This window comes from Gopherus flavomarginatus, chromosome 1, assembly GCF_025201925.1.
Source record: "Gopherus flavomarginatus isolate rGopFla2 chromosome 1, rGopFla2.mat.asm, whole genome shotgun sequence".
NCBI classification, from domain to species: domain Eukaryota; kingdom Metazoa; phylum Chordata; order Testudines; family Testudinidae; genus Gopherus; species Gopherus flavomarginatus.
In genome coordinates this window covers 314840079-314854582 of record NC_066617.1, presented here as the reverse complement: position 1 = coordinate 314854582, position 14504 = coordinate 314840079, and the positions used below count along the sequence as shown (strand labels likewise).

The 14504-nt window shown below is 46.4% G+C and overlaps 1 protein-coding gene and 1 long non-coding RNA gene across 2 annotated transcripts in view; one reads left to right on the top strand and one right to left on the bottom strand.

Annotated features, from left to right (window-relative positions):
- Positions 1–14504, top strand: part of LOC127050499 (uncharacterized) — a 151349-nt gene that overhangs the window by 114279 nt on the left and 22566 nt on the right. The window lies entirely within an intron of this gene.
- Positions 40–7079, bottom strand: TRIM13 (tripartite motif containing 13). Its single transcript, XM_050951510.1, has 2 exons — positions 6968–7079; positions 40–1358 (listed from the first exon to the last, which is right to left on the bottom strand). The coding sequence occupies exon 2, from the start codon at positions 1350–1352 to the stop codon at positions 123–125; it is 1230 nt and encodes a 409-aa protein (XP_050807467.1). The 5' UTR covers positions 1353–1358; positions 6968–7079; the 3' UTR covers positions 40–122.

The following is a 14504-nucleotide window of genomic DNA, read 5'->3' as shown; positions in this document are numbered from 1 at the left end:
ATTAAATGCTTCCATCAGAAGCCAAAGGTTTTTTTAAAAAAATGTGCATGCACTGTTAAGTTTTCTGCAACAGCATTCTGTTCACTTCTTGGGCTTCTGAATTTGTGCTTTGGTAGTGGACATTATAACAGCTTATATTTGCACACAAATTGTGCAACATTATCCAATACCACTAGTGTATAATTTTTGCACTTTTCACTTAGAAGTGAAGCTCCATCTGTCATTTGCTCCCAGTAAAACACAGCATGGTCAGCTATCTCCGCAGTGTCTGCCAGATAGGATGAGCCAATTGTAAAGAGTTGAGTTTTCCAGCACTGAAGATTGTCAAAGATAGATTCCACAAAGGTCATTCTGGTGGCTTCAAGGATAAATAAGCAAATCAGAGAAGTCACTATAAATTTGTGTGAAAAGACTGAGGAAATCTTGAAATTAAGCATGCTGTTTTCCTGAGGTAAAGAAAGCTTGTCCACATCTACTAGTTTTATACCATCCCACTGGCTGGTATCGAAGTTCTTTATTGTGGGATTGAGGTCTACACTGGAACAAGGCAGAGGAGTTTCCTTGATCACTTTGATTTTTTCCCTGAACTCCTGCATCTGTTGCAGAAATATAATGGGCTCAGACACATCCTTAAAAGCTTCTGCAATGTTAAAAGCCATTCGTTGCTCTTGTAGAATTGTGTTCAGTTTATTGATTTCTGGGTCATAGGCCTGCATCACTGCAAGCTTCATGGTCTCAAAGTCAGACAGAATCTCATTTCTTTTCTGCTCCAGTGTGTGCTGCAGCTTCTCAAAGAACTCTTTCACTTTGTCCGAGTCCTTTGTCAGAATCTGCAGCGCTTTCCTCTTGCTTGTTTCCAAGGTGTCTAGTCGGGAGAGCGCATCCCCACAACGCCATGTTTCAAAGCCCTGAAACAGGGTTTCAAAAGCACGCTTCTCTTGTGAATAGGCATCTTCAATGGAGCAAAATACGTGATTTGTGTGGTCACCTCGAGTGGCACAGACACCACATATCAGCTGCATATCTGTCTGGCAGAAAATGTTCAGGGGCTGCCCGCTGTGCACCTTACACATAGGCATTTTGGGAGTTACTTTTATTTTGTTATACTTCTCCACAATACCTTTCAGGGAGTAGTTGACTTGTAAATTGTTGATTCCTGTAACAGGAGTTTCCTTCCGGCAGGTAGGACACTTGAAAAGTGGAGGTGGTCTCCAAACCACACTCCGGACATTTCCCTCTAGGATCCCCTCCAAACACTTCTTGCAAAAGTTGTGAGAACAAGGTAAAACCCGAGGATCTTCAAACAAGCCACAACAAATGGGACAGGTGAGATCTTCCTCTAAGAGCTCCATCACATCCTACAGAAAGGAGAGGGAAAAAATATTAGAGGGACTTTATAAGAACTATTTCCATTCCACCATCATTAGTCAAATGGGGAAGAAGTTACAGTAAACCATACCAAGAGTAGCTTCCATTTGAGACAAGCTTAGTATCACTTGCACTGTGACAGGCGGCGTTTTTTGGCCCAAGGAGTTTCAAGGTGGGGTCTCAGCTGGGCTGATAGGCATGTTGCACACACTGCCAGTTGAGCCACAAAACAGAGGACTCCACTAATTGCTTGAGTCTGTTCTAGTACTGGACCATCAGACAAAAGCTGCTCAATGCCAAGACAAAATCAGTTTCCCAGTCTTAGCATAAACACCAAAAAGGAATGTTAGCTAACCTGATAATGATCTTTAATATCTGCTGAAAATAATTTGAGTACTAATTCAAAACTTAAGTCTTATTGCAGCGATGCAATATTCAGAGATCGATTTGATCTGTGTTGTGAAATTTCAATATGGCAGACAATGTTAAAATTGAACCGAAAACTATTACATTTCACTTCCCCAACTCCTACAGAACCTGCTTTAAAACAAAAAAGGTCACTTTTTGGGGGTGGTGGGGGGGAACCAATATGGAAGGTGACTTACAGAGTAAAGCATCAGAATTTCCTCAGTTTTAGTAGAGTTTGTTAAATGCCCCGTCTTCTCAGCCCAAAGGCCAGTCAGCATTTGTTTAACCCTAGTTTAAGAAGTTTGTATGCAAGGAAGAAAAAAATGTGTGAATGCTCTTTTCGTTGCTATTGGAGTATTCAGCACAAAGTTGAAATATTGTAAGAATATAGAGGTAACTCTTAAAAACCACTGCCGTAAAAATAATTTATAATCTACTTTTGATTCCATAATCTGTATTTCCAGCTCCAATGTTTCAATATCTGTTTTAATTATGGCAATTCCTTTTTTGAATGTGGGGGTGTCTAAGAAATTGGAATTTATCAAAAGAAAAATGTGAGACTTATCTTGTATTGCAGTAGCCCCTAAATGCCCCAATCAGGGATCAGGCCCATTATGCTAAGCACTGAATTTATATAACAGAAACCAAATTCTCTGGTGCAAAGATCTTACACTGTTAGCATATGAAATGAGAAAGCAGGTGGATACTTAGAAGGGAAAAAAGTTAGAATTGATATTTGCCAGACCTGCAGATCCGATTAGTTTGGTGATGGAAGTTAAAAATACTTTGTGATAACTAAAGGACAACGATAATTTCCCCATGCTTAGCAGTATATTACCAAAGTGGCTGAACAGTAAGTTCTCCTCAGTTCTCATGGTGATATCACACAAGGTACCGGACCCTTAAGAAAGGCAGGAAACTGGTTAAAAAAAAAAAGATAGCCAGGAACCATTCAGAGGGAGATCAAGGATACCAGTGGATATATGGAAGGCAGAAAAATCAAGACAGACTGCACTGGGAGAAAAGGAAGGTTTGGGATGCAGTTTGGTATAATCAAAAGAAAGCTTTCACCACAAGTAGATAGATACTGGCTGAAACAAAAGAAAGGAAAAAATCTTCAGAGGGTACAATCAACCCCCAAATTCATTTCTCCGATTACTAGAGATGTTTGCATGCATAAGTGGGGCTTGAAAAATTTACTAGACTTCTACTCAGCCAGAAGACTAAGCCTACTAACCAAAAGTCAGTCACCTCAAAGTAGGTTTGCCAGGTGTCCAGTTTTTGACCGGCACACCCAGTCAAAAAGAGACTCTGGGGGCTCCAGTGAGCACCGCCAAATGGGCCATTAAAAGTCTGGTTGGTGGCACAGCAGGGGCCCAGAACTAAGGAAGGCTCCCTACCTGCCTTGGTTCTGCATGGCTCCCAGAAGTGGCCGCCAGGTGCCTGAGGCAGCCAGGGAGGCTCCATGCACTGCCCCCGCCCCGAGGGCCAGCTCCACAGCTCCCACTGGCCAGGAACTGTGACCAATGGGAGCTGTGGGGGCAGCGCCTGCAGGTGTGAGGGCAGAGCACAGAGACTCCCTGGCCGCCCATGCGCCATGGCGCCACCGGGACTTGGCAGCCGCTTCCTGGGAGCCACAGTAAGCGCCGCTGGGACCTTGCACCAGCCCAGAGTCCCCTCCTACACCCCAACTCCCTCCCAGAGTCCACACCCTGCTCACACCCCAACCCCTTGCCCCGGCCCTGAGCAAAACGAATGGTCTAATTCCTCATCCCAAATATTCTCTCAGATGAAAACAGGATAAAGTTAATCTAGTCTGTTTCTAGAATGCAGATGGTGGCTTATCAGATAGTAGCAGAAAACAAGGTAAAGTGAAAGATGAGGCAACGCAGGCTACACTTGATCCAGCCAAGTACAGCATCCAAGTTTCCACTATTTATTTCAAAACCAGATTTCTCTAAACAAGAAAATGTTCATTGATTACTAAATTTGTGGCATGGCAAGTATGAATTTTAACAAAAAAGATGCTTAAGCCTCAGAACAGACATTTTTCAACACCTGAATTCCAGGCACAAAGCTCAGGCAGTTGAAAGATAACTGAACATAAAGTGGCCAAACTTTAAATAAAAAGATTAGTTTATAGCCAAAAATTCCTAATATTTAGCATCAGTCCAAAAGATTAAGCTTTTAGACAGCTATAAGTGCTTAAAACTAAGGATTTATTATGAAGTGCCTTTACAATAATAAGTATACAGCTTTGCTACCACAGCATCATAATCCATAGAACAGACATGACATGGAGACAGCATATTTCCGTATCACTTTCAGTATCTCAGTCTTTACCTGCTTCTGGAATAACAGCATAGCAAGTTACTCTATGCTACTCAAAGAAACCGATGAGGCTAACAGGGGGAGGAAAGCTGCAACTACTTAAAAATTGTTGTTTCCCTCATTGTAACAATGCTGGTTCTGGCAGGACCCAACAGAGTGCCAACTCAGGACAAATTGCTTAAAACAGGGCAGTTACAGCCCAAGGCTGGGGTTTTTCCACCTCTAAGGCAAACCAAACCAGCCAGATAAAGAGAACTTTGGTCTCACCCCACTGGCTAACCACAAGTCACACAAGCAATTCCCTTAGACAATCCAGTTTCCCAGTATCACCAACAGTGCCACTCGTTAGGGCAGGGGTCCCCAACGCGGCGCCCATGGACGCCATGGCACCCGCTGGGGCATCCATGTGCGCTCGCCTACTGGCTGCCAGACAAGCAGCCACCGAAATGCCACTGAGAAGCAGCAACATCAAGAAGCACTACCGCTGAAATCCTGCCGAATTTCAGCAGCGACGCCTCTTGACGATGCCGCTTCACGACGGCATTTCGGCAGCTGCTTGTCCGGCAGCCACCGTCCTCAGCCCCCTGGGAAAGGTTGGGGATCACTGAGTTAGGGGGACAAATGGTTATGAAAACCAATACCCCAGTAAAAGAAAAAAGGGTCTCTTGATCCCAAAGGACCAAGCCCCAGACCCAGGTCAATATACAAATCAGATCTTACCCACAAAACATCTAAAATCTAAAGGTTTATTCATAAAAGGAAAAAGATAGATATGAGAGCTAGAATTGGTTAGATGGAATCAATTACATACAGTAATGGCAAAGTTCTTGGTTCAGGCTTGCAGCAGTGATAGAATAAACTGCAGGTTTAAAACAAGTCTCTGGAGTACATCCCCAGCTGGGATGAGTCATCAGTCCTTTGTGTAGAGCTTCCGTTTGTAGCAAAGTCCCTCCAGAGGTAAGAAGCAGGATTAAAGACAAGATGGAGATGAGGCATCAGCCTTTATAGTCTTTTCCAGGTGTAAGAACACCTCTTTGTCCTTACTGTGGAAAGTTACAGCAAAATGGAGTCTGGAGTCACATGGGCAAGTCCTTGCATACTTTGTTGAGTTACAAGGCAGATATGCCTTCTCTCAATGGGTCAGTTGTATAGCTGATGGTCTTTAATGGGCCATCAAGCAGGCTAGGCAGAGCTGACACCAACTTGTCTGGGGGTGTCACCCAGAAACATAGCAGAAGTTTGAAATACAGACAGTATAGAGCCAATATTCATAACTTCTACTACAAAAATCATACACATAAACAGACAGCATAACCAGCAAACCATAACCTTGTCTTAGACACCCTATCTGATCCCCTTTATACAAGATTTGGTGCCACTACAGGACTTTGGTTGCAACAATGATCTATACGGTCCCAGTTAATGTCAATAACGTCACCCTCATATATTGCTTCCCAAAGTAACCAGTCTTCTCCTGGACTTGCTGAGAGGCTTTAGACAAACTAAAGATTCTAAAGTGTCCAGTACACCTGTTTTTAACTTAAAATAAGCATTTCCCATTCCTCTTTCCTTAGGCAGACAGATCTGAGAAAGGAAGGCCAATTAAGCCAGCAAATCCAGACCTTTGAGGAGTCTGTCCCAAAATTACCATAACTTGGAATCTTTTAACTATTTAGTGCCTTCAACTCCATTTTATTGTTCTAAGGAAACTGAATTGGTGCCACATTTTGGAATGAAGCTATCTATGGTACACCCTCACTATAATGAGACTGTCAGGATCCAAGCCTTTTGTTCATTATAGCAAGGGGTTTGTTATAACGAAAAGACAATCAAAGCAACACAGCAGCAGGGCTCCAAGCTGTAGCTGTGCACACTTGTGCAGTACACCTCCCCCCTCTTTTTTTAAACCACACACAGTATTGTACTGTAGTTGGGATCCAGGTTCGGTATAGACAAAGGTTCATTATAGTTTAGTGTGTTATTGCAAGGGTGTGCTGCATTTCTACAGGTGGACTATTGTTACCCAATAACCTTTTAAGTTTAGGAGTCAAAGCTTCTAACGTCCTGAGAAAATGCCAGTACCTGTATTGTTATAGCAGAATGAAGCACAAAGGGATGCTACATAAAATTATTTCAATCCACAAAGATTATGTTGTACCTCAAGTGAATATTAACCAAGATGAGAGAAATCAATTATTTTTAGTGCACCATGGAAAAAGTAGAGGAACCAATTTGAGCGCATTGAACCAGTTCTAGACATGGGGATGAATCTGAACCCTGGGATCCGGATTCCAACGCAAAATTTGCAAGTGCTCAGATGTTGTATTTTACGCCATCCTATAAAGCCGGTTGTGGTGTATGGATCCAGCTCTCAGCTACCGCAAAGTCTGGGGGCGGGAGCCAGGCCCTTCCACGGCCAGGTGGGGGAACCGGGCGTTAAGCAATTGCTGTTGTTTAGCCCCGCTCACGCAGCACAACACGGCCTGTGTGCAGCAGCCTTCCCGGGGCCCGTCCCTTGCAGGGGGCAGCGCAGCGCGCGGGGACAGGCAGCCCCAGGCCAGCGGCCGCGGGCAGGCCGAGCGCGTCGCCGCTCTTCCCCTGGGAGGTTCCCGGGGTTCCCCACCCCCGCTCGGGAGTGGGGGGCGCAGCCCTCGCTATCGGACCCAGCCCATGCCCCACGCTGGGAGCCCCGCCGCCCGCCCGGGCTCGAGGACCCACCCCCTCCGGGGCAGGCGGGGACCGCCGCCCTCCCAGCCCCGTGCAAGCCCGCGGAGGCCGCGGCGCCCCGGAGCTGGCGGCGAGACGCCGCAGGAGACTCAGGCCCGGCCCAGGCAGAGCCCAGCCCGCCAACGCGCCTCACCTGCAGGTCCACCGCCTGCCGCCGCTTGACTTGGCCGGATACTCCTGCTGCTGAGGCTGGGCCCGTCGCAGGCGGCAGGCGCCTCCCGCCTCCACAAGCAGCGGGAGGGCGGGGCCAGGGCCCGGCTTTGTATCTCCCCGCCGCTGCTGGGGAAGGGGCCGGGCGCGGGTGGCGGAGGGTGGCTGTGCCGCTGCCGGGTACATGTGGCTTGAGCACGTTGCATCAGGTTCAGGGTGGTCGCGGGGCCTGGCCTGGGAAGGCTGGATTGACACAGGCCGAGGCCAGAGATTTAAATGTTCTTCACAGAAAACCCCCCCCCCCCCCCCGATTCAAGAGGCTTCAGGCAAGTCATTTGGCCTTGTGTGCACTGGGGAAAGGTGTAACCCATCTGCCCTTGAGAGGATCAGCCCTGTAGGGTCTGTGTGTACCATGGTGTCCAGTGCGCTGAGAAGTTAGCAAAGCTTTCTCAGTGCTCCCATTGCTCCTAACCACTGTTCAGATGAGCCAGGGGGGATTTTTTTTTAAACTTTCCTCAGTGTAGGCATTTAACCTGGCTGTTTCCTCATCTGTTAAACTGGAGTATTAATAGTGTTGTAAAGCGAAACGTATTACTGAGCAAGTAAGACAAGGTTCTTTAAATACATTCGGAGCAAGAGAAAGACAAAGGCGAATGTAGGTCCTCTACTTGGCAGCCTGGGAGAACCAGTAACTGCTGACATCAAGAAAGCTAACGTGCTTGATGCAGATTTTGCTTTGGGCTGCACTAACAAGGTCAGTAATGACAGTTACTCGAAATAGGGAAAGAACGGGCTAAAGAATATATAGATAAGTAAGTTGTATTCAAGTCAGCAGGGCCGAACAAAATTTATCTTAGGGTACTTAAGGAACTGGCTAAAGCAATCTTGGAGCTGTTAGCAATTTTCTTTGAGAACTCTTGGAGGAAATCAGGAGAGGTCTCAGAAGACTAGAGAAGGGCAAACATAGTACCCATCTTTAAAAGGGGGAGCAAGGAGGACCTGGGGAATGCTAGACCACTCAGCTTAACCTCAATACCTGGAAAGATATTGGAGCAAATTATTAAACAATCAGTTTATAAGCACCTGGAGGATAATAGAGTTATAAGAAATAATCAGCATGGATTTGCCAAGAACAAATCATGATAAGTCATCTTAATTTCCTTCTTTGATAGGATTACTGGCCTAGTGAATAGGGGGAAGAAGCAGATGTGATATAACTTGATTTTGGTAAGGCTTTTGACACACTTCCGCCTGACGTGCTCATAAGCAAACTGGGGAAATGTCGTCTAGATTTACTGTAAGGTGGGTGCACAACTGGTTGAAAGATTCGACTTAAAGAATAGTTATCAATGGTTTGCTGTTCAAATTGGGAGGGAGTATCTAGTTGGGTCCCACAGAGGTTGGTCCTGTGTCTGGTACTATTCAATATTTTCATTAATCACTTGGATAATGCATATAAAATTTGCAAATGACACCACGCGGGGAGGGATTGCAAGCACTTTGTAGGACAGGCTTTAAAATTCAAAATGACTTTGACAAATTACAGAATTGGTCTGAATTCAACAAGATGAAATTCAATAAAGACATGTGCACAGTACTTCTTATAGGAAAGAAAAATAAAATGTACAACTACAAAATGGGGAATAACTGTGTAGGCGCTAGAACTGCTGAAAAGGATCTGGGGATTGTAGTGGACCACAAACTGAATGTGAGCTATCAGTGGGATGCAGCTGCAGCAAAGTTTAATATGATTCTGGAGTTTATCAACAGGACTATTATTGTATGTAACATACAGGAGGTAATTGTCCCGTTCTATTCGGCACTGGTGAGGCCCCAGCTGGAGTACTGTGTCCAATTCTGGATGTCACACTTTAGGAAAGATGTGGACAAAATGGAAAGAATCCAGAGGGGACTAACGCAAATGATAATAGGGTTGGAAAACCTGACTTACGAGGAAAGGTTAAAAAAACTGGGCAAGTCTAGTCTTCAGATAAAAAGACTGATGGGGGAACTGATAACAGTCTTCCAATATTTTAGGAGTTGTTATAAGAGGAAGGTGATCAATTATTCTCCATGTAGAATAAGAAGTAATGGATTTATTCTGCATTAGGGGAGATTTAAATTAGATATTAGGAAAAGCTTTCTAATTATAAGGATAGTTAAGTTCTGGAATAGGTCATGGAATTGAGCAATGGAGCCTTCCTAAAAGTGTGGGAGGGAGCATGAGGCCCTGCCCCTGCCTGTGCTCCTCCTCTTCCCCCTGAGGCCACACCCCCATCCAAGCTGAAAGCTGAAGCCAGGCTGGGGAGCAGGGGCCTCTCCACCTGCCTGGGGTGGAGGGGCCTGAGAGCAGACCCCAGATTGTGTCCCCAGGCCCCCCACCCAGGACAGGTGGAGGGTCCACGGCTTCCCACAGCTGCTCGTGCCTGGCCTTGGGGTAGGGCCTTGGTGGTTGGAGAGCCGCAGCTGGGCGATGGTAAGAACCGCCCAGCCAACTGTGGGGATCCACGGACCCTCCCCTCCACCTGCCCTAGGTGGGGAACTGGGGACAGGAACATGGGCCAGGGGCTGCTCTCGAGTCCCTCAGCCCCAGGCAGGTGGAGGGTCCACAGCTATCTGGGCTCCCCAGGCCGCTCTTACCCAGGCCAGGCTCCAGCTTCCAGCCTGGCCAGGAGGCAGGGCCTCAGGGGGAAGAGGAGGGGCAGGGGCCCAGGCTCATAGTGAAAAGTGGATGGGCTAGTCCCACCACTTTCAAAAGTGGGAGTGCCATGGTCTCTTGGCTCCCGCTGTTCCAGGACCTCTGCCTGGAGTCCTCATAATTTTAAAAAACAAGTTGGACAAACACCTGTCAGGGATGGTCAAGGTTTACTTGATCCTACCTCAGCACAGGAAACTGGACTTTATGACTTCCTGAGGTCCCTTCCAGCCCTACATTTCTATGATAGTGTTTGCAAAGTGCTTTCAGATCCTCCGTTACGATGCTGCCCTTGGGAGCCAGCTGAGGTCACTCAATCAGGTTGAACTACAAACAGAATGGGGCAGACAAACCCCAAACACTAGTGGATATTCCAGTACTTAGATTTACCAAGCCAGCAAAAACCATCTTCTGTATTACTTCACTGGTTACTCAGAAGTCCAAACAACGCAGTTCCCTTAAAGTGCCCAGCCTCAGGCCTCCATCCAGACACACATGTCAGATATGATGATTACTGAAAATCTTATCTCATCATATAAAATAAAAGGTTCTCCTGATCCCAAAAGGCCTAAGCCTCAGACCCAGGTCAAATGATAACTTAGATCAGAGGTCCCCAATGCTGTGCCCACGGATGCCATGGTGCCCGCCAGGGCATCCATGTGTGCCCGCTTACTGGCCGCTGGACAAGCAGCTGCCGAAGTGCCGCCGAGAAGTGGCAATATCAAGAAGCGCTACCGCCGAAATCCTGCCAAATTTAGGCGGGATTTCAGAGGCGACGCCTCTTGATGACGCTCCTTCACAGCGGCATTTCGGCATCTGCTTGTCCGGCGGCCACAGTCCTCAGCGGCTAGTCGTCCAGCGGCCACCCCACAGAAAAGATTGGGGACCACTGACTTAGATCTTACCCAAAATACACCCTTATAGTCAATTCTTATTAACTAAATAAGCTAAAATATATTTAAAAATATAGAGAGAGTGTGGATTAAAAGATCAATATACATACAGACTTGAATTCAATTCTTGAGGTTCAGATACACAGAGATGGGCTTGTAGTTGCCAAAAGTCCTTTTAGAAATAGTCCATAGGTTGTAGTCCAATGTCCATATTCAGGGTGACTCCAGTCAATGACTGGGGAATCTCAATCCTTATGGCTTAAGGTTTCCCCCTCTTGAAACCCAAAGCAGATATGAGATGAAGAAGGATCGTGTACCAAGGTTTTTATACATTTCCAGCAGCCTTTTGGCCTGAAAAAACAATAGACTTAAGCAGGAGTCGGCAACCTCTGGCACGTGGCTCACCAGGGTAAGTACTCTGGTGGGCCAGGCCAGTTTGTTTACCTGTCATGTCGGCAGGTTCAGCCGATCGCGGCTCCCACTGGCTACGGTTCGCCGTCCCAGGCCAATGGGGGCGGTAGGAAGCCGCAGCCAGTACATCCCTTGCCCACGCTGCTTTCTGCCACCCCCATGGCCTGTGACGGCGAACCATGGCCAGTGGGAGCCGCGATCGGCTGAACCTTCCGACGCGGCAGGTAAGCAAACTGGCCTGGCCCGCCAGGATACTTACCCTGGCAAGCCGTGTACCAGAGGTTGCCGACCCCTAGGCTTAACTTTCCTTCTCCCAAACATCATGGCAATTAGCACAGGGTAATTTATCCATTAAACAGTTCAGATACAGGTTACCACAACCTTAAAAGAGACATATAGACAATAATACTATTTTCCTCAAGTGTCTTCCTAAATATGAATACCCCTTTTTTGATCATTGAATCAAAGCTATAGCAACAAAGACTTGTTTGCTTACATCACAAGATCTGAGCAAACAGCTACCCTTCTATCTCTAACAATGCAGACTTGCATTTCAAAGCTCTGTTCATTTACATATCTTCCTAAGCAGTCTCTAAAGTTTGGCCATGGGTCAGGTAAGCCTGTGAGTTAATTAACTCTTTCTGGCTCTGTCACCTTTCAATGAGATATTATATTACACTCGTAACATCACACCCTGGACCAGAAGGTGCTATAGAATGCAAAGCACTATTAATAAACAGCCATAAGAATTGTCAATTACAGGCTCTAGAAGGGCCCTATATCAGATTGGTCATGCATAGTTTTCAGTGTGCCAAGACAAATCTCTCTCTCTCGGGCCTGGTCTACACTACGCGTTTATACCGATTTTAGCAGTGTTAAACTGATTTAACGCTGCACCCATCCACACAACGAGGCACTTTATATCGATATAAAGGGCTCTTTTAACGGGTTTCTGTACTCCTCCCCGACGAGAGGAGTAGCGCTGAAATCAGTATTGCCATATTGGATTAGGGTTAGTGTAGCCACAAATCGACGGTATTGGCCTCCGGGCGGTATCCCACAGTGCACCATTGTGACCGCTCTGGACAGCAATCTGAACTCAGATGCACTGGCCAGGTAGACAGGAAAAGCCCTGCGAACTTTTGAATTTCATTTCCAGCGTGGAGCTCTGATCAGCATGGGTGGTGATGCAGTCCGAAATTCAAAAAGAGCTCCAGCATAGACCGTAAGGGAGATACTGGATCTGATTGCTGTATGGGGAGGCAAATCTATTCTATCAGAGCTCTGTTCCAGAAGATGAAATGCCAATGCATTTGAAAAAAATCTCCAGACAGAGGCCACAGCAGGGACTCAGCATAGTGCTGCGTGACAAGCATAACAGAAAGCCAAAGAATCAAATGGACGCTCATGGAAGGAGAACTGAGGACTCCAGCTATCCCACAGTCCCCGCAGTCTCTGAAAAGTATTTGCATTATTGGCTGAGTTCCAAATGCCTGTAGGGTCAAACACATTGTCCGGGGTGGTTCAGGGTATAGCTCGTCAATTTACCACCCCTTCCCCCCGTGAAAGAAAAGGGAAAAAAAATCGTTTCTTGACTTTTTTATATGTCATCCTATGTCTACTGCATGCTGCTGGTAGACGCGATGCTGTGGCGCTGAACAGCAGCACCCTCTCCCTTCCCCTCCCCGGTGGCAGACGGTACAATATGACTGCTATCCATCGTCATCATCAGCCTGTGAGTGCTCCTGGCTTGCCTCAGGTGAGGTCGGCCGGGGGCGCCTGGGTAAAAATAGAAATGACTCCTGGTCATTCCCAGTAGATAGTACAGAACGGCTGGTAACCATCTTCATCATAGCAACTGGGGGCTGAGCTCCATCAGCCCCCTCCTTTCATGTCTAAAGAAAAGATTCTGTACTGCCTGGACTATCATAGCCTCCCCCTCATTTTATCTCACCAACAAGTCAGTGTTTCTTATTCCTGCATTCTTTATTACTTCATCACACAAATGGGGAGGACACTGCAATGGTAGCCCAGGAGGGTTGGGGGAGCAGGGAAGCAACAGGTGGGGTTGTTGCAGGGGCACCCCCTAGAATGGCATGCAGCTCATCATTTCTGTGGGATCTGACATGGAGCAGCTGTGCTCTCTAGTACACTGGTTCTCTAGCACACTTGCCCCATATTCTAGGCAGGACTGACTCTATTTTTAGATACAACATAAAGGAGGGAATGACCCGGGGGGCCATTCCCATTTTTGTCTTTGCACTCCCGGCCGACCTCAGCCAGGAGCACCCATGACAGCAGCAGATGGTACAGAATGACTGATAACCATCATCTCATTGTCAATTTACAATGGCATGGCAGACAGTACAGAACAACTGATAACCGTCTCTGCTATCTTGCAAAGGCAAATGAATGCTGCTGTGTAGTGCTGCAGTACCGCCTCTGTCAGCGGCATCCAGTACACATACGGTGACAGTGACAAAAGGCAAAACGGGCTCCGTGGTTGCCATGCTATGGCGTTTGCCAGTGCAATCCAGGGAAAAAGGGCGCGAAATGATTGTCTGCTGTTGCTTTCACGGAGGAAGGAATGAGTGACGACATTTACCCAGAATCACTCGCAACACTATTTTTGCACCATCGTGCATTGGGATCTCAACCCAGAATTCCAATGGGTGGGGGAGACTGCGGGAACTATGGGATAGCTATGGGATAGCTACCCACAGTGCAACGCTCCAGAAATCGACGCTAGCCTCAGTATATGAACGCGCACCACCAAATTAATGTGCTTAGTGTGGCCGCGTGCACTCGACTTTATACAATCTGTTTTACAAAACCGATTTATGTAAAATCGGAATAATCCCGTAGTGTAGACGTACCCTCATACACATACCCAAATTTGTAGATGATGTTGGATTAATTTATTTAAAATTGACATCAGACTATTCCTCAGCTTCATGAGTTGACATATCTGATGCCAGTTTTTACATTACTGGAAGAGTATGCCACAAATAATTGTGGGAAGGTGCCAACAAGTCTGAAATTAGTATTATTTCCTATTAAGGGACATTTGAATAAAACAAGGTGGAGGTCCTATGATAATTGGAAAAGTGTCATATGAAAATTTTCTAGACCTGTTTGAGTGAGGAAAATGCACTCAGATGGGCTTCATTTTGAAGACTTAAGAATTTTCCTATGTATGTTTCAATGAGACTTTTAAATTCATAGTCCCAGTGCTGCCATCAGATCCAGGCAGAACCCATTTAATGGGGCTTCTTTTGGACACTAAAGTCCACCCAAATGCGAGATCAAGGCTTAACATATCACTGCTTTTAAATTCTCCTCACTTAAATTGTCACAGCCTGACATAGTTTTCTCAGTACCTACCAGGCTGGATCCAAAGCCCACTGAAATCAGCAGAAACAGTTCCACTGACTGCAATGGGCCTGCAATTCAGATTCAGCTTTAGATTCTGTGGTGACCCCATCAAGACAGGGATTCTTCTAAATGTGGTCTCACTGAGG